This window comes from Dama dama, chromosome 11 (assembly GCF_033118175.1).
Source record: "Dama dama isolate Ldn47 chromosome 11, ASM3311817v1, whole genome shotgun sequence".
NCBI lineage: Eukaryota > Metazoa > Chordata > Mammalia > Artiodactyla > Cervidae > Dama > Dama dama.
In genome coordinates this window covers 14006527-14021686 of record NC_083691.1, presented here as the reverse complement: position 1 = coordinate 14021686, position 15160 = coordinate 14006527, and the positions used below count along the sequence as shown (strand labels likewise).

Sequence of the window (15160 nt, the reverse complement as noted above, 5' to 3'; positions counted from 1 at the left end):
AGGCCGGAATCCTGGAGTGGGTAGCCTTTCCCTTCTTCAGGGGATCTTCCCAACCCAGGGATCGAACCCAGGTGTCATGCATTGCAGGCAGATTCTTTCCCAGGGGAGAGGAGTGGTCATTTCCTAGTAGCTTTGCTCAAGCTCAGACATGGTGGGTGAGAAAGAAGGAGGCAGGCTGGCAGGCTTCTCGTGCAGACCGCACTCCCCCACACGGGACCTTCGGGATGGAGTTTGCTGTTTTTGCTCACCCGTGCCCAGCCCTGGGGACGGGGACAGGAGTCAGCCGAGGCTCCGGTCTGGGCGGGGAGGGGTGTGTGCACATGTCGTCTTAGGTGGGGCGGGCTGCACTGCAGAGGCGCAGGAGCCCAGCCCCCCAGAGGGCTTTCCTGGGCTCGGAAGCCTCCTAAGATTCCAGGAAGCTTTCCTCAGACCTCGTCCCTCATATGCCAGAGCCTGAAATACCTCCGTCTCAGCAAGTGAGAACGTGGGCAGGAAAGAACTCAGAAACCTGTGACGCGCAAACACAGGCGCTGTTGCTTGTTTGAAGTCCAGTGTTTTCCCCAGCAATCCTGTATGCCTTGGGCCCTGGGTGGGGCAGGGGAGGGCTGCAGGCTGGCCCTGCCTGGCCCTGCCCAAGGAGCTTGGGCACCTGTGAGGGGGGCGAGGAGCTCTGCCCACCCCACGGGGCTCTGCCAGGCAGCCCTTCATCTTTGAGACCAGCAGCGTCCTGGCCACCGCGAGGGGTGACCAAGGTGTTGATGGTGATGAGAAGAGAGACAGGAGGAATGAATACGGAGGGTTCCCTTTGTGCCAGGCGCGTGCTGAGCGCCTCACAGATAGCCACCACTGCCGCCACGTCCACGCCACCGTCACCAGGACCCAGCGGGACCCTGTGGCCGAGCCCTAGGCTGGTCTCCACCTGCGGCTTCCCTCCCCTCAAGTCTGCCCTCCACCCCCACCGTCTCTAAGCAGCACAGCATCCAGGGGTCTCGCCCTCTCCCTGGCCCTGTATGGGCAGCTCACTCCTACCCAGCTCTTGCCCCGCCCCACACCCTGCAGTGCCCCAGCCCTGGATCTTTGCGCTTGCTCCCTCTTCCTGGGTCACTCTTCGCCCAGATGTCTGTGACCCGCTGCCAGTTCATCCAGCCACACTGTCAAGCCCGGCCTCCCCCTCTGGCCTGGACCCTCCTATGAGTTCCCTGTTAGCACTTGAGTTACCCTGATACTGTCACCAACACGTTTTTACGCTTCTCCCACGCTGGGCTGAGGCCCCAGAGGACAGGGGGCTTGATGTCTTATTCCCTAATGTGTCTCCAGCCCCTCACATAGGGCTGACGCCAGGCTGGCGAGTGAACAGATGAACACAGTCCCACTGCTTCTTTCTCCATGATGTAGGTGCATTGCTGTCTGCCTTTTACAGATGGGGGTGGTTAACTCGGAGAGGTGGACTGACTGGCTCATGGTCACACAACTGCAGCAAGTCAGAGCTGGGCTTGGAGGCTGGTGTCTGTAGCCCAGAGCTGTGTCTTAGGCAGTAGATGCTCCCACCTCCTTGGAATTTAGGCAGGCCTGCCCTGCAGGGGAGGACAGAATTGTGAGGGGACTGAAACTAGGTGGGCGGAAGACCCCTGGAAGAGATGGGGGGGGCGCCGAGGAGGGAGTGAGAGAGGAAACTAGAGGGGTCTGGGGGGCCCAGGGGCAGGTCGGGGACTCAGTGCTAGTCAGACGGGGTGCCTCTTCCAGGGGGCCCCTGAGGAGGGTACCCCCTCGGGCACCAATGCTTCTGAGACCATCATGTGGTCCAAGTCCAGGCTCCCTGCACTGGCTCTGTTTCCTGGCATGATCTCAGGGGAAGCTCAGGCGTGGTCCGGCCTCCCAGGGCGGAGAGACACATGGTGAGAGCAGTGTGTGCCTGTGTGTGTGTGTGTGTGTGTGTGTGTGTGTGTGTGTGTGTGTGTGTGTGTGTGTGTGTGTGTGTGTGTGTGTGTGTGTGTGCGTGCCTGTGTGTGTGTGTGTGTGTGTGTGTGTGTGTGTGTGTGTGTGTGTGTGTGTCCAGCCTTGCTGTTTGCGTTGCCGTCACGTCTTCTTAATCAGCTATTTCTGGGAGCAGTGACTTCATCTTCCGTGATCCTCGACACTGCCATTGTCGGGCATCCACGGAAAGATCAGGCCTGGCACCATCCACCATCCCCTAATGAGCCGGGTTGGGAGGTCCTGACTCAACCGATCCCGGGGCTGGGGGGTCAGGTCTGCCTCCGAGAAACTCCCCTTTCAGTGTCTTCCTTAGATCTGGGCTCACCCGCACCCCCAGTGTGGCCACGGCACACCCTGTGCTGTGGACTCGGGGGGAGGGCAGTCACACCCGGTCTCTGCCCCTTAAAAGCGTCTTCTGGATGGAGGAGGCAGATGGGTCCACAGACCCTACGGTAAAGGGGCTGAAGGGGGACGGGAGGGAGTGAGGGGCACGCTGAGGCTCAGGGACAGCTCCTTGGAGTTGGTGATTGGGCCCCAGGGTGAAGGTCAAGGCTGGTGGGAGGGTTCCCTGGGGAGAGGAGGGAAGGCCCCTCTGTCGCTGTGCACATGTGGTGTGTGTGGGCCTGGGGAGTGGCAGGGGATAGAGGGGGAAATGCTGGGAAGTCCTGAAGGTGACTTGGGGTGGGAAGGATTCTAAGAGGAGCCTGGGGGGCCTGGTCAGACTGGTGATTTGTCAGGGCCCTCCCTCTGCCCATGCGAGGGTGGGGGTGGGAGGGGTCTGGGAGGAGGAGGAATGCGCTGACCATTGAGAGCCCAGCCCTCTTTTCCCTTCCTCCTCGTGGGTGAGAGTGTCCTCCCACAATCCTCCCCCGCACCGCCAGGCGCTCCAGTCCCCGCTCCAAAGGCTGCTGGACTAGGGATACGAGGTGATAGGAGGCGATGGGGGTAGGGATTTACGGTGGTCTCTGGAAAATGTTTTGTCTGGGTTTGGGCAGCTCCGGAAGGGCCCTGGGCCCCCCGCCCTGACCGTACATGCTATTCCAGGCTTATTTATAGCCTTGTCTGGAGGTGGGGGGGGTGGATTGAATGACTCCTGGCAGGATATTACCCCTGTGAGGGGTAACACATGGTGTCAGAATCTTGACCAGGACGTGGAGGTGGGGGTCCCCCACCAACTACCCATCCAGGGGTTCCCTGGGCCCTACCATGGAACAGGCCCCTGAGTGAGACTGCCTGCCTAAACCCAGTTCCAGAGCCTTGAGCTAGTTACTTAACTGGCCCGAACTTCACTTTCCCTCTCTGTTAATGGGACACTTGTTCTACCTACTTCCCAGGATATTTGTGAGGATTATTTGTTTTTCAAGGGGGAAGGGCTTAATGGTGCGGAGTTGGGAAGGGTGATGGGAAAGCCAGCAGGTGGAGGGGGGAGGAGAGCGCCTACTTGGATGAGCAAAAAAGTATGGGTCCTAGTCTTCATCGCTCCCAGACCTCAAGCAAGTCTCTCGTCTCTCCCAGCCTCAATTTCAGGGTCAGGGAAGGATCGAGAAGAGACTTGATGGTGGTCTGAGCCCACAGGAGCAGGTGAGGGACTGAAACATCTGTTAAGACTTCTATTTTCAATTCTTCCAATATTGAGAGCCAGCTAACTGCCTGCCTCTTGAGTGGACATACAGTAGGGAGATGGTTTGAAAAGGGCTCGTCCCAAGCTGAGGGTGGCCATGTTCTCCCGCAGTGGGTGGTCTACCTTCACCCTCGCCTTGAGTCCCACCCAGCTTCCTTCGCAAGCCTTCACTATCCCAGCTGTTCAGCCGTTGTCTTTTTTGGTAAAAAAAACAAAAACAAAAACAAAAAACAGTTCAGCTCAACAGACATTTCCTGAGCATCTTTTGTCTTCTTGGGTCCTTATTGGTCCCAGGGGATACAGGGATGGTGAAGATACTGACCCAGGTATTAACGAGGAGGACGACTGTTGAACCATCTTGTGTTTAAAGGTCTGAATGTGAAAGCAGCCAACTGGCAGTGAGAGGCTCTGGGTTCTAGGCTCTTCTTTCTGCCTGTGGTACTGTGGGCTAATTATAGGACCTCTGAACCTCAGTTGCTTCGACTCGGAACCTGAGTCAGTCTCTGATCACCTCCCCTAGGACGAAGGCTCTGTGATCACTGTTGGATTGTTAACTTACTCTGTCCGCTCTAGGTAGGTGCTAAGTACAGTTACAGGGCAGAGCTAAAGAGCCAACTCCAGAGGTGGTAGGCTGACCAGACCCAGGGTTGGATCCACTTCTGCAACTTAATGTAACATCGGGCAAATTACTTCCTAAATCTCTTTGGGACTGGGTTTTCTCAGATGTAAAGTGGGTATGATGATAAGCCTGATATACTATGGCCTGACTCTTGGGGAGCGCACCAGTCCTATTAACCGTGTTGTGAACCTCTTGTCCTGAAAACAGTGCCTGCTTAATGCCAAGCACACCCCTAAACTCCCTCTCCTCTTTTCAGCTCTGCACGTCAGAGGGGAACCAGTTAGTAGAAGTCTTCAGCCTGCCCTGCTAGGAGAAGAGGGTTGGGGAGACAGGAACTGGGAACCCCAGGCTTGCAGCTGACTCAGGAGCCTGAAGACAGGCCCCCACAAAGAGCAATACTCCCGCCCCCCCGCCACCCGCCACCAGTGACTGGCAGGAGCCAAATGGTTTTAAACCTCCTTGGTTTGAATATGTACTAGTTTGGCATTCTGTCTTGCTTTATGAAAAACTGTTTGCTAATGAAATTAATAGTGTAAACAAGATTTGAGGAGGGCAGGCGGCCAGGGGAGGGGTTATTTAGCACACACTTCAAAGGACACCCCGCTCCAGCATCTCTGCCGCGCCATTTGCATACGCAATGATGGTGCTAATTATAGGTGGCCTCATCTGTTAACAGCTGAGTTTGCCAGGCTGCGTTACATTATTGTAATCACCCAGTCAGAATTCTCTGGCATGCTTTTCACTGAAGATAACAAGAACAATAATAATAATGCCTATCATGTTTTCCTCCCTTGCTACGTGCCAGGCATCCTACCAGGCCCTTGACAGTCATCATCTCATGTAATCGTCACCGCAGCTCTGTGGCGACTCTTACTGCCTGTGTGCAGAGGATGAGACTGGGTCCAGAGAGGTTAGGTAACTTCCCTGGGCACACACAGCCTGGAAGTGGAGAGGAGGACCCGAGGTCTCACTGACTCTCGCACTCCTTCCACTCTGCAGCACTGCTGCTCTGGAAGAACCTGTCATGGGCTCCCTGTCTCTGGTTCTTATTCGGTCCTCTCAGAAGCCCCCCTTTCTGCAGTAGAGGGACCTGAGAACCTAACTGGTTGCTGAGGGCAGTGCAGGAAGCAAGCCCATCACCTCTTAACTTCTAGGGTAAAACCAGCGTCATATCTCCATCCACCTGTGTGTGTGTGGTTGGAGGGGTTGAGGGAGAAGGGGGCCCCTCCGGCTTCCCACGGTCTTAGAGGCCTTTATGTATTGATTTATTTTTAAATGTAACTGGAGTGTAGTTACTTGACAACGTGGTGGTCGTTTCTGCTGCGAAGCAAAGTGAATCCGCTATACGTACACAAATATGCCCTCTTCTTTGGATTTCCTTCCCATTTAGGTCCCCGGAGAGCACTGAGCCGAGTTCCCCTGCTGCACAGTAGGCTCTCATGAGTTGCCTGTTTTATACGTGGTGGTGTGTAGATGTCAGCCCCAGTCTCCCGACTCTACCCACGCCCCCTCTCCCCCTCGGCATCCATACGTTTGTGTTCTACTTCTGTGTCTCTGCTGCTGCAAATAGCTTCCCCTGAGGCCTGGAGAGATGGGTGTCCCTCGCCTCTCCCACTCAGGCAGGTCTGGGCTTGGCCTCACTGCCACGGACAGTTAGGAGGCAGTAAACAGGTGGGAGGACACCCGCACGTCCTGAATGGCTTTTCACGCGTTGTCACCAAGTCGGAAGCTGCACACGGGTGGCTCAAGGCCATGGGTAGCCCACAGGCAGGTTTTGTTTTGGTCTGGGGAGGTGGTAAGGTGATTTTTGGTGTTTTTTTTTTTTAAATCAGTTCCCAATATTTGAGCACTCCTATAATGTTCACCTTCAACATTCACCAAAAAAATCTGGATTTCCAGCTTTTCTTGAAAAAAAAAAAAAAATCAAAAAAAACAGATGCAGTAACATTGGGCCTATATTCCTGCAGGACAGAGAACCGGCCTCCGCAGTTCACGCCAGACTCCTTTACTCCTTGGAAAGCCTTGGAGTCTGCATAGCCTGTACCAGCTCTTCCCAGTGATCCGAGGAAGAGTATATGGGGGGATAGTGTTCCCATTCTATAGATGACGAGCTTGGGACCTGGGTGGGCCACCATACAAGGCTGTCGTCAGCTTGGCCTTAAACCTCCATCCATACTGTCCACCTCTCGTTTTCACTCCACCTCACTGCCTCTCAGCCATGTCCAACCCCACTGTCCACCAAGGCAAGAAGGAAACCTTTCACAGGCCTAATGACTCAAAAATAACCAACAGTGAGCCCAGGGAACCGTTCCCGTCCCCCGCCCTGTCTCCTTTTCCACCCTTCCCGAGGCCGGAGGGGACATGGGAAACCTATTCATTTAAACTCAATTATTTTCTCGAAGACAGAACGGAACTGAATTGGGTCAACGGCTATATTTGCTGTGCTCAGCGCTTTCCTGGGTGACAGCATCAGCCACCGGCTGCGTTGCTGGGCTCTGTGCCGCCAGCCTCACCAATTAGAACTCCCTACCGGTGGCCATTCCGTGGCAGACTTGACCCTGAAGGAGGTCATTCACCCAGCAGGCTGCAGGAGCAGGGTCTGGTGGCCGCCACCTTCCAGTCCCTGGCCGGCCAGTTCCAGTCTGCAGGGGGAGGTGTTTCTGACCACGGAGTGTCTGATAGATGAGCAAGCAGAGACCCAGAGAGATGAAGCACTTGCTGGCAAGGCCGGCCTGGAGCCAGACGCTACAGGGACCTTTTCCTAGCCGTGGTACTTGACTGCTCTGCACTTCTGTCTCCTTGTCTTGTAAATGAGGCATAAGAGCTCGACACACCTCCTGGGGCGAGGCAGTCACTATGTAGGCGTGACACAGTGTGCCCGGGGCCTGTCCCCGGTCAGCCCATCTGTCCACCCTCATGTCCTCGCACGGCGCGCCAGGCGTAGAGTGTGGTGGGAGACCCAGATCTTAGGAGGAGGTTGCACTAGGCTATGCCTCCTCTCCGTGAAGCCTTCCCCAGTTGCTCACACCCAAGCTGGGGCTGTTCCTGCCATTGTCACAGGTCCTCCATTGGGCCACACCCTGCGCTGGATGCTTTCAGGGTTTCCCCTGGGCCCGTGGCCTGTTAAATGTGTTTTTGTTTGGCACCAGTGTCTGTGTGCAGCCCTCCCCCACTGGATTGCCAGCTTCTCGAGGGCAGACGGTGTGTCTCGTTGACCTGCCTGTATCTTGGGGCCCCTCCGTTTCTAGCTGTGTGGCCTCAGACTGGATGTTTAACCTCGGCGGTCCCGTCTGTAAAATGGGAACAGCGGTGCCTCCCTCTGACGCACGTTACAGTAGCGTTCAGACACAGCAGTGCTGCAGCAGCTTCTCAGAAAGCATGTGGAAGAAATCAAATCAGACACTCGTTCTCCACCCCTAGACCCGGGAATCTCCAAGAGCGGGGCTCTGGGCGATCCCGGGAGGGGCTGTCAGTGCTGTCTGGCTGCACAACTGCTGTCCGCTCACATGGAGAGGTGAGGACAGGGCCGTGGCCTGCGGGCCTCCCCTTCCTTCCTCTGTCATCTCTTGCTGCAGACAGAGGGCTGGGTCTTCGCAGGGGCCTGGCCGTGCCAACCTCGCGGTTCTCCCCAGGTCCCCGTGCTGGGGCTGCACTGAGTTAGGACCCCCAGGTCACAGGGCCTGGCAGCGTACATCTCCTTCTGGGAGCATTAGGACCTGGAGGTGGAGTGGGGCCTCCTCCCTGCGTCCGCATTGCCAGTTCCAGGGGTCGGGGAGGGGTGAAGGGGATGGTTCAGGGAGGTTTGAATTCCCTGACCTCTTGGAGTGGTGGTGAAATGAGGGGACATGTGTGATCTTGGCCTGATGTAGCCGTGGTGTGGTGGTGGCTGTGAAGGAAGGGCCCGCTCCGATGAGGGGGGACCAGGGCCTGGGCAGTAGGTGACCCCGTCAGGGACCCAGAAGCTGGGCTCTCGGTGGGGACGCAGTGAGCAGCACTGGCATCTCACGGGGACGGGAGCTTAGGAGTGAGGGGGAATTGACCACAAACCCACCCTGCAGCCACATCTTCAGAAACTGGACCCAGCCCCTCTCCCTGGCTTGCTGACAGCGCTCAGGCCCTGGAACACTGTGCGGGCCTAGCCCAGGACTTGGCACCGTGACAACCGAGGAAGAGAAGTGCTGACCATGTCTCACTGCTGGTTCGAGTCAGTTTACTCCTGGGTTTTTGCAGGAAGGTATCACGGGGTAGGAATTCACCTCCCCTAAATGCTTGGATGGAAACATTACTGTGTTTTGAGCAAACATGTGTCAACATCACTGTGTGGGGGGGGGGGAAGTTCCAGGATTCTCTGCCAGCTGAAGTCATTACCACCAGACACTGGTTGGGGGCCTGGCAGATGGGGTGGAGGCAGCCAGGCTGGTGGGGGGGGGAGGGGGTAGCCAGAGGGCAGGAGTCCTCATGGGAGCTGGGGGAGGGGGTCTGAGCAGGTGGAGCAGGGGAGGGAGCTGGGAGGCTGCAGGCTGACAATATACATTAACCTCTCTCCCCCAGGTCACGCAGCAGTGGGCTTGGGGAACTTGAGGGCTGGGCACAGAGAACAAAGGCTCTGGGAGGGTGAGCGCTGGCGGCTCAGGGCAGGAAGACAGGCTGGGGCCAGAGTGTTGAGGGGCCTGTGATCGCAGCTGCGACCATTAACTAGCTGTGTGACCTTGAGCAGCTTTTGCACCCTCTGTGCTTCAGCTTCATCTTAGTAAAACTAAAACATCTCTGTGGCTTCCCACAGCTTATGGCTCTTTGGAAGTGTAAGAAGGTAATGCATGTAAAATACCTAGCACTGGGCCTGGCACATAGCAGGTGCCAGGACACATTTATTGTTTGTTGGTGAAGATAAAACCACACAAGTGTAGATGTGCTCACATAAATTAACAGCTGGGACATACCGAAACTGCTACTCAGAACTGGCCCTCAGTCTGATACCAAGTTTGCTTTCTCACCGACTGCTCAGGGCAGCAGTAGTCTCTTCAGAAGCCCTTGTACATGAAGAGCCAGGGCCCGGGGCTGATTCTCCTCTGCGGGGCATCCCTCTCTGGTCGCGTCTGCCTTTCCCTGCAGACTCAGTGGAGGGGGGTGGGTGGTGGGGTAAGCAGTGGGTTACAGCAGTGCCCTTCTCTGGAGGAGGCAGTTCTGGGCAGGCCACAGAGGGCTTCTGCCCCTACACGACCTCTAGAAAGGAGAGGCTCCATGGTCACAAGAGAGGTCCTCCCTCCCAGGGTCCAAGCCTCACTCTCCCCAAGGGGATGTACAAGCAGTGGCTGGAAGTGTTCCTTGACAGTCTTGGGGCCAGCTCTCTTGCACCCCAGAAAATGGGAAGCTCCTTGAGGAAGGCGGGTTCCAGAGTCCCCCAGAGAGCCTGGCCCAGCTGGTGAGACACCTTAAGGTCTGAAAGATAATGCGACATCTGGGCTCTGAGCTTTTGGAAGAAGACGTCCATCACACATTTGTGGAGTCTTAGGACTTGAAGAACCAGAGATGAAAAGACCCCAGAGAGAGTCTGTCAGGACAGACAGCGGGACCCAGGAGAAAGGGAGGAGGACTGGGGGTTCGGGAAGAGGGGGAACAGTTCCTGGGCCTGGGCACACTGGGAAGGCGGTGGGGCAGTGAAGCTGGGCCTTGAAAGGTGAATGAGAATTGGAAATTGGGGCAGGAGGGGAGATCAAGGGGAGTGGAGGCGTGGTTTTGAGAAAGGGGAGGGGTGCACGATGCAGAGAGAGAGAAGAGGAAGACCTGTGGCTGGAGCGGGTAGGTGTACGAGTGAGGAGTGTGCAGTGGGTGGGTGGGGCCTAATAATTCAGGAGGCCTGGCCACTGGGGCTACTGAAACCAGGAGTAACTGGATCAGGGCAGTCTCTGAAATTCCAAGGATGTTCCCCATGTTCTCACTCCATTTTACATATTATTCAAGATGGCTCTGAAGGGATCTTGCAAGAGGTTATGCAGTCCCCTGAGCTGAAGCTCGAAGGATTTGGAGGAAGCACCTTATTCAAGGTCAAATAGCTGGCAAGTACATCTTATCACCCCGAGAGAAGCTTATTTCTCTTTACCTTGTGACCTCCTCCCATGACAGCTATCATGCAGAGGGAAAGCCCTGTCACAGGGGCCTGTTTTATTATAAAAAGACATTAGAACTGTGTGGATCCATCAGTGGGGATGGCTTGCTGCCTGGGGAAAATCTGGGAAGGCTTCCAGGAGGAGGGGGATATTAGAATTAGAGAGGGAGTCCCTCCCCTTTCAGCAAATAGGTGCAAATGACTGTCTGGGGTGAGGCACATCTACTTTCAGATTGTGGCTCACCCAATTTATGCAAGTGATTGAGCTTCTCTGGACTTGATTTCTTCATTTGTGAAGTGGCTACAGTGTCCTCCTTACCTGATTAATGCTATTATTGATCTCAAGTGAGAGGCCTGCTTGGGGCCCGCACCCTGGAAGAGTGCTCAGAGGTAGGCTCCGCCCCCTCCATCTCTGGTGCCTCGGATGCTCTCAGAGGGAAAGGGCTTCTTCTGCCCTAGGGCCTCCCTTGGTGACAACAGCCTCACCTCTCTTTTCAAATTTTATTCAGTTCAGTTGCTCAGGCGTGTCTGACTCTTTGAAACCCGGTGGACCACAGCACGCCAGGCTTTCTTGTCCTTCACTATCTCCCAGAGTTTGCTCAAACTCAAGTCCAGTGATGCCATCCAACCATCTTATCCTCTGTTGCTGTCTTCTCCTCCTGCCTCAATCTTCCCCAGCATCAGGGTCTTTCCAGTGAGTCGGCTCTTTGCATCAGGTGGCCAAAGTATTGGAGCTTCAGCATCAGTCCTTCGAATGAATATTCAGGGTTGATTTCCTTTAGGATTGACTGGTTTGATCTCCTTGCTGTCCATAGACCCAGATGAAGTTGGGAGGGGAAGCCTCACCTCAGAAGGAAGGAACCCACCATAAGGGCACTGGCTAGGAGTTCTCTGGGCTCTGGGGGTGTGAGCAGATGGAGCGGGCGGGTCTTGTTGGATTACCTGTGCTCAGGTCACCTGTGCTCAGCACAGAGCTGAGCCCAAGCAAGGACACCCCAGGGGATGGAGGGAGTTACTTCCCATGATGGGTGTTGCTGTGGGGCTACGGGTAGACAGACCCCCCGACGAGTCCTCCAGGTGTCCTACCTGCCCACAATAGGTGCCTGACCGTCTGGCACTTAAGAGGAGCTCAGTTGTTACCCAGGGTCTGGAGCAGGCTGAAACCACAGTGGACTGAACTGGAGCTTGCAGGCCTCTGGAGTCGAGGCTGTGGAGTAGGCAGGACCGACCCCAGGTGTTCTCCCACCCACCTGTTTATCTGTATTTATCTGGAGGGGGTGGATTACATAATCCCACTGCACCAGAGAGTTATGCAGCAGCCCCCCTAGTCTGATTAGCCCCTCTGGATGGTGGCTGTAAGGGAAGTAGGTGTGATTCGGTCGGGCTGGCTGGGTGTGCCTTTCCCAGAGGGATTCCCCCCCCCCCCCCCCCCCCCGCGCCCCCCGCCACTAAACCTCCTGCTGGCCCAGCCCAGGACAGAGGAGGGCAATCGCCCTTAGAGGGAGCTTGAACCCATTTCTTCCCAGCTAGGGGAACTGTCTAGCTATCTAGTTCCAAGTTGGGGCACGGAGTCGGGTGTCCGGTTTGACTGGGTGACGGTGATAGACCACCCCCTTGGCTTTGCACCTCCGTCTTTGTTCGCATTTTTTAAAGGTCCGAAAGGAAGTGCGGGGTTAGGGAGGGTATTGGCCCTGGAGAAAGAGAGGGTGGAGAGCCTCGGGGCTGCTGCTGCTCTGAGCCCGACGAATTCCTGCCGGGCCTCGTCCCCGCCCGCGTCCGGAGCGCAGCGGCGGGTAGGGATGGAAAGCGGTTGCAGCTGGGGCAGTTGGCAGCAACTGGCCGCGGAATGTCCCCTGCGGCCCGGGCCTGGGAGGGTAGGGCCGGAGGCTCTCGGGGTGGGCGGGCTGGGGGCGGGGCCGGCCGCTTCCGGCCTGGAACGCTAGGGGCGTGGTGCCGGGAAGGCGGGGGTCGCAGCCTGGCCCCTCCGAGAGCTTGGGTGGGGGAGAGGTGGCTTGGGCGCACCCCTATCTTTTGGTCAGCCCCCCGCCCCACGGCTCTCACACAGCTTTGGCCGGCCTGTCTCAGACCAACCAGGAGGAAGCTAGTATTCGTTCAGGACACCTGTTAGTGCCTGCTTTGTGCGAGGCATGGCCGGAGGTGTGTCGGACCGACCAGGTGAACAAGCCCGGACATTCTCCCTGGGGGAGGTGGAGGGGGCCCAAGCAAGAGCGTTTCAGATCAGTGTCATCAGGAAGCTGAGTGATAACCTGGTGGTGGGGGTGGAAGTTGCTCCTTTGGTTAGAACAGCCTCTGGTAAGGCGCGCAACATTTGATCTGTGAGCCTGGCCTAGAGCCAGCGCCACGCGGAGGGAACTGCCAGTGCAAAGGCCCGGGGGCGGGACTGGGGCAGGGTGTGGCATGTTGGGGGCGGAGCCGGAGTCTCCGCGAGGACCCGGAGCTAGGTCCTGGGATCTGCAGCCTGCCCAGGTTCCTTGGGAGGGCGACGTGCTCCTGGCTGGAAGTGCGTATCTCTCCGGACTTCTCGGACCTGGAGGTTGTGCCATGTGGTTACCTGTATGGAAGGCTGTAATTTTCCACTTGTTCCCTGGAGGACCCGGAAATCTCTAGATGTCACCGCTGTGTTTTTCTTAAGTCATTTTTGAAGTTTCAGCTTGGAAGACAAGAGTCGGCGTGTGCTTTGCGGGAAGGGAAAGCCCACCTGGCCAGATCCTGTTAGATGCTGGCCTGGGCTGAGAAGTCCCCAGGTCTGGCCGGGAGAGGCACCTCGGTGCATGACAGCCACAAGAATGAGCCTCTGTGGCTTCGGACTCCTCGGTGACAGCCTCGGCAAGTTCATCCGCCGGGCTTCTTCTCGGTGGAGACCCCGCCATCGTCGAAAGCCAGATGTGCCTCCCGGGCTCCTGGTATTGAGACCCTGTTCAGCCCAGAGGCCTATCCCACTGCCAAGGTCTGTGGATGGCTCTGCCCGGGGAAGGGGGTACAGGAAACTTCCTGTCCTGTGGGTGGGCGGGCTGGATGGCTGTGGGTGAGGACTGGAGGGTGCGAGGGCTGTTTCTCCAAGGAGGTCCAGCCCTGGGACCTCACCCACCCTCCCACCAGGGCCTGGTTGATGCCCCACGGTCCTTCCTGCGCAGCCTGGTTTCCACAATGACCCGGGTAGAATGAACTGGAGACTCCCTTGGGCTTGGAAGGAAGAGCGAAGGTGGGGACCGGCTCCTGCCTCCTGGGAACCAGGCCATGTCCTCCTGGGAGCTTTAAGTGGCAGGGAGAGGGTGGTGAGACACCCACTGGCCAAGGAGGTGGAAGCAGACAGGCAAAGCTGTGGGGAAAGAGATCTAGGTGCAGGGAATCTGTGGGGTTGGAAGGTGGGCTGTGAGGAGGGGGGTTTGACCCCAAGTTTCAGAGCCAGTGACAGCCCTCGGGCTTCTCTTTTCCTAGCCCGGGGCTCTCAGCCACTGCCTCTTGGAGACAGATTTAATTATCCTAGGCTGTCTCTGTGGCGGTTAGTATTGCAGGAGAGAAGCTTTACTCCTGAAACTTTTATTGATCCAGACACTAATAAAAAGTAAAGAGTTTTTTGGAGCAAGGTTTTTTCCCTTTTTTCTACTAGCGCAGAGAAAACACCGGAGTGTTTTCCTGCTTCCTAGATTTGGTGGTGGGTAGGGTTGGCCTCTTTCAAATTTCACCTCCCCAGGAGCCTTCCCTGATTGTGCAGGTCTGCTTTGTTGTTTAGTCGCTTCGTCATGTTCCACTCTGCGACCCCGTGGCCTGTAGCCCGCTGGGCTCCTCTGTCCATGGGATTTTCCCAGGCTAGAGAACTGGAGTGGGTTGCCATTTCCTTCTCCAGAGGATCTTCCCCACCCAGGGATTGAACTCTTGCAGGCGGATTCTTTACCCCTGAGCCACTGGGAAAGCCCACAGTCATCCGTTTTCTCTAGCAGTTCCCCTGTGCATCTAGCCTGTCCTGTCCCCCAGGAGGGCTGGGGCCTTACCGAAAGCTTTCCTGTGCGCCTGAGACCCCCCGGGCAGTGAGCAGCACTGACTTCAAGGTCGCAGGGGCGTGGCTCTTGACTTCCGGCGTCTTTCTGGGTTTGGTGGTGTTTCTTGGTTTTTACCAATCCGTTTCATCCATACTTAACTGAGTTTTTACACCTGGCCGGACCCTTCCATGGTATTCAGAAACACAGCAGAGTTTCCCTTCTGGCAGGAGAGACAGATCATTGTAAATGAGTGGAGAAACAAACAAGTAATTCCAGACTAGGTGATCTAAGGCAGGGTTTTTGTCTGCTTTGTTCAGCACCTGAAATAGTGCCTGGCACGTTGTTGTTGTTTGTTTGCACTTAATAAATATTTGCTGGGTGAACGAGCAAGATGATAATGAAGGAAACAGCCAAGTGTTTCTGTGGGGGGGAGCAGGGGGGGGGCGGTGGGGGGGCAGGACCTGTTGTAGCCAGGACGATCCAGGGAAGTTAGGAGCAGGGGGTGGAACTGGAGCTCCCGCCTAGGCGTTAGAGAGGACAAAGTCCCTGAGGCGGGAAAGCCTCTGCTTCTAGAGGCAGATGGGGGTTGCCAGATGAGGTCAGAGGAAAGGCAGGTCACACTTGGCCAACTTCTCGTCCTGGGGAGGAGTTTAGTCAGTTCAGTCGTCAGTTCAGTCGCTCAGTCGTATCCGACTCTGCACCCCACGGACTGCAGCACGCCAGGCCTCCCTGTCCATCGCCACTCCCAGAGTTGACTCAAACTCATGTCCATTGAGTCATTTGGAGTTATTCAAATTGCTGTCGGAAGTAATTGGAGGGTTTTTAGCCCAAAGGTTAAA

The 15160-nt window shown here is 56.4% G+C and overlaps 1 protein-coding gene across 4 annotated transcripts in view; it reads left to right on the top strand.

Moving 5' to 3' along the window:
• Nucleotides 1–15160, top strand: part of DAB2IP (DAB2 interacting protein) — a 137483-nt gene that overhangs the window by 73577 nt on the left and 48746 nt on the right. Inside the window, exon 1 of one of the 4 annotated variants that reach the window (XM_061154744.1) lies at nt 12794–13288. The exons of the other annotated variants lie outside the window; for them this stretch is intronic. Within the exon in view, the coding sequence (XP_061010727.1) occupies nt 13113–13288 (176 nt within the window). The 5' untranslated portion in view covers nt 12794–13112. Of the gene's footprint in view, nt 1–12793; nt 13289–15160 lie in introns of those variants that run through there. 4 annotated transcript variants of the gene reach the window in all.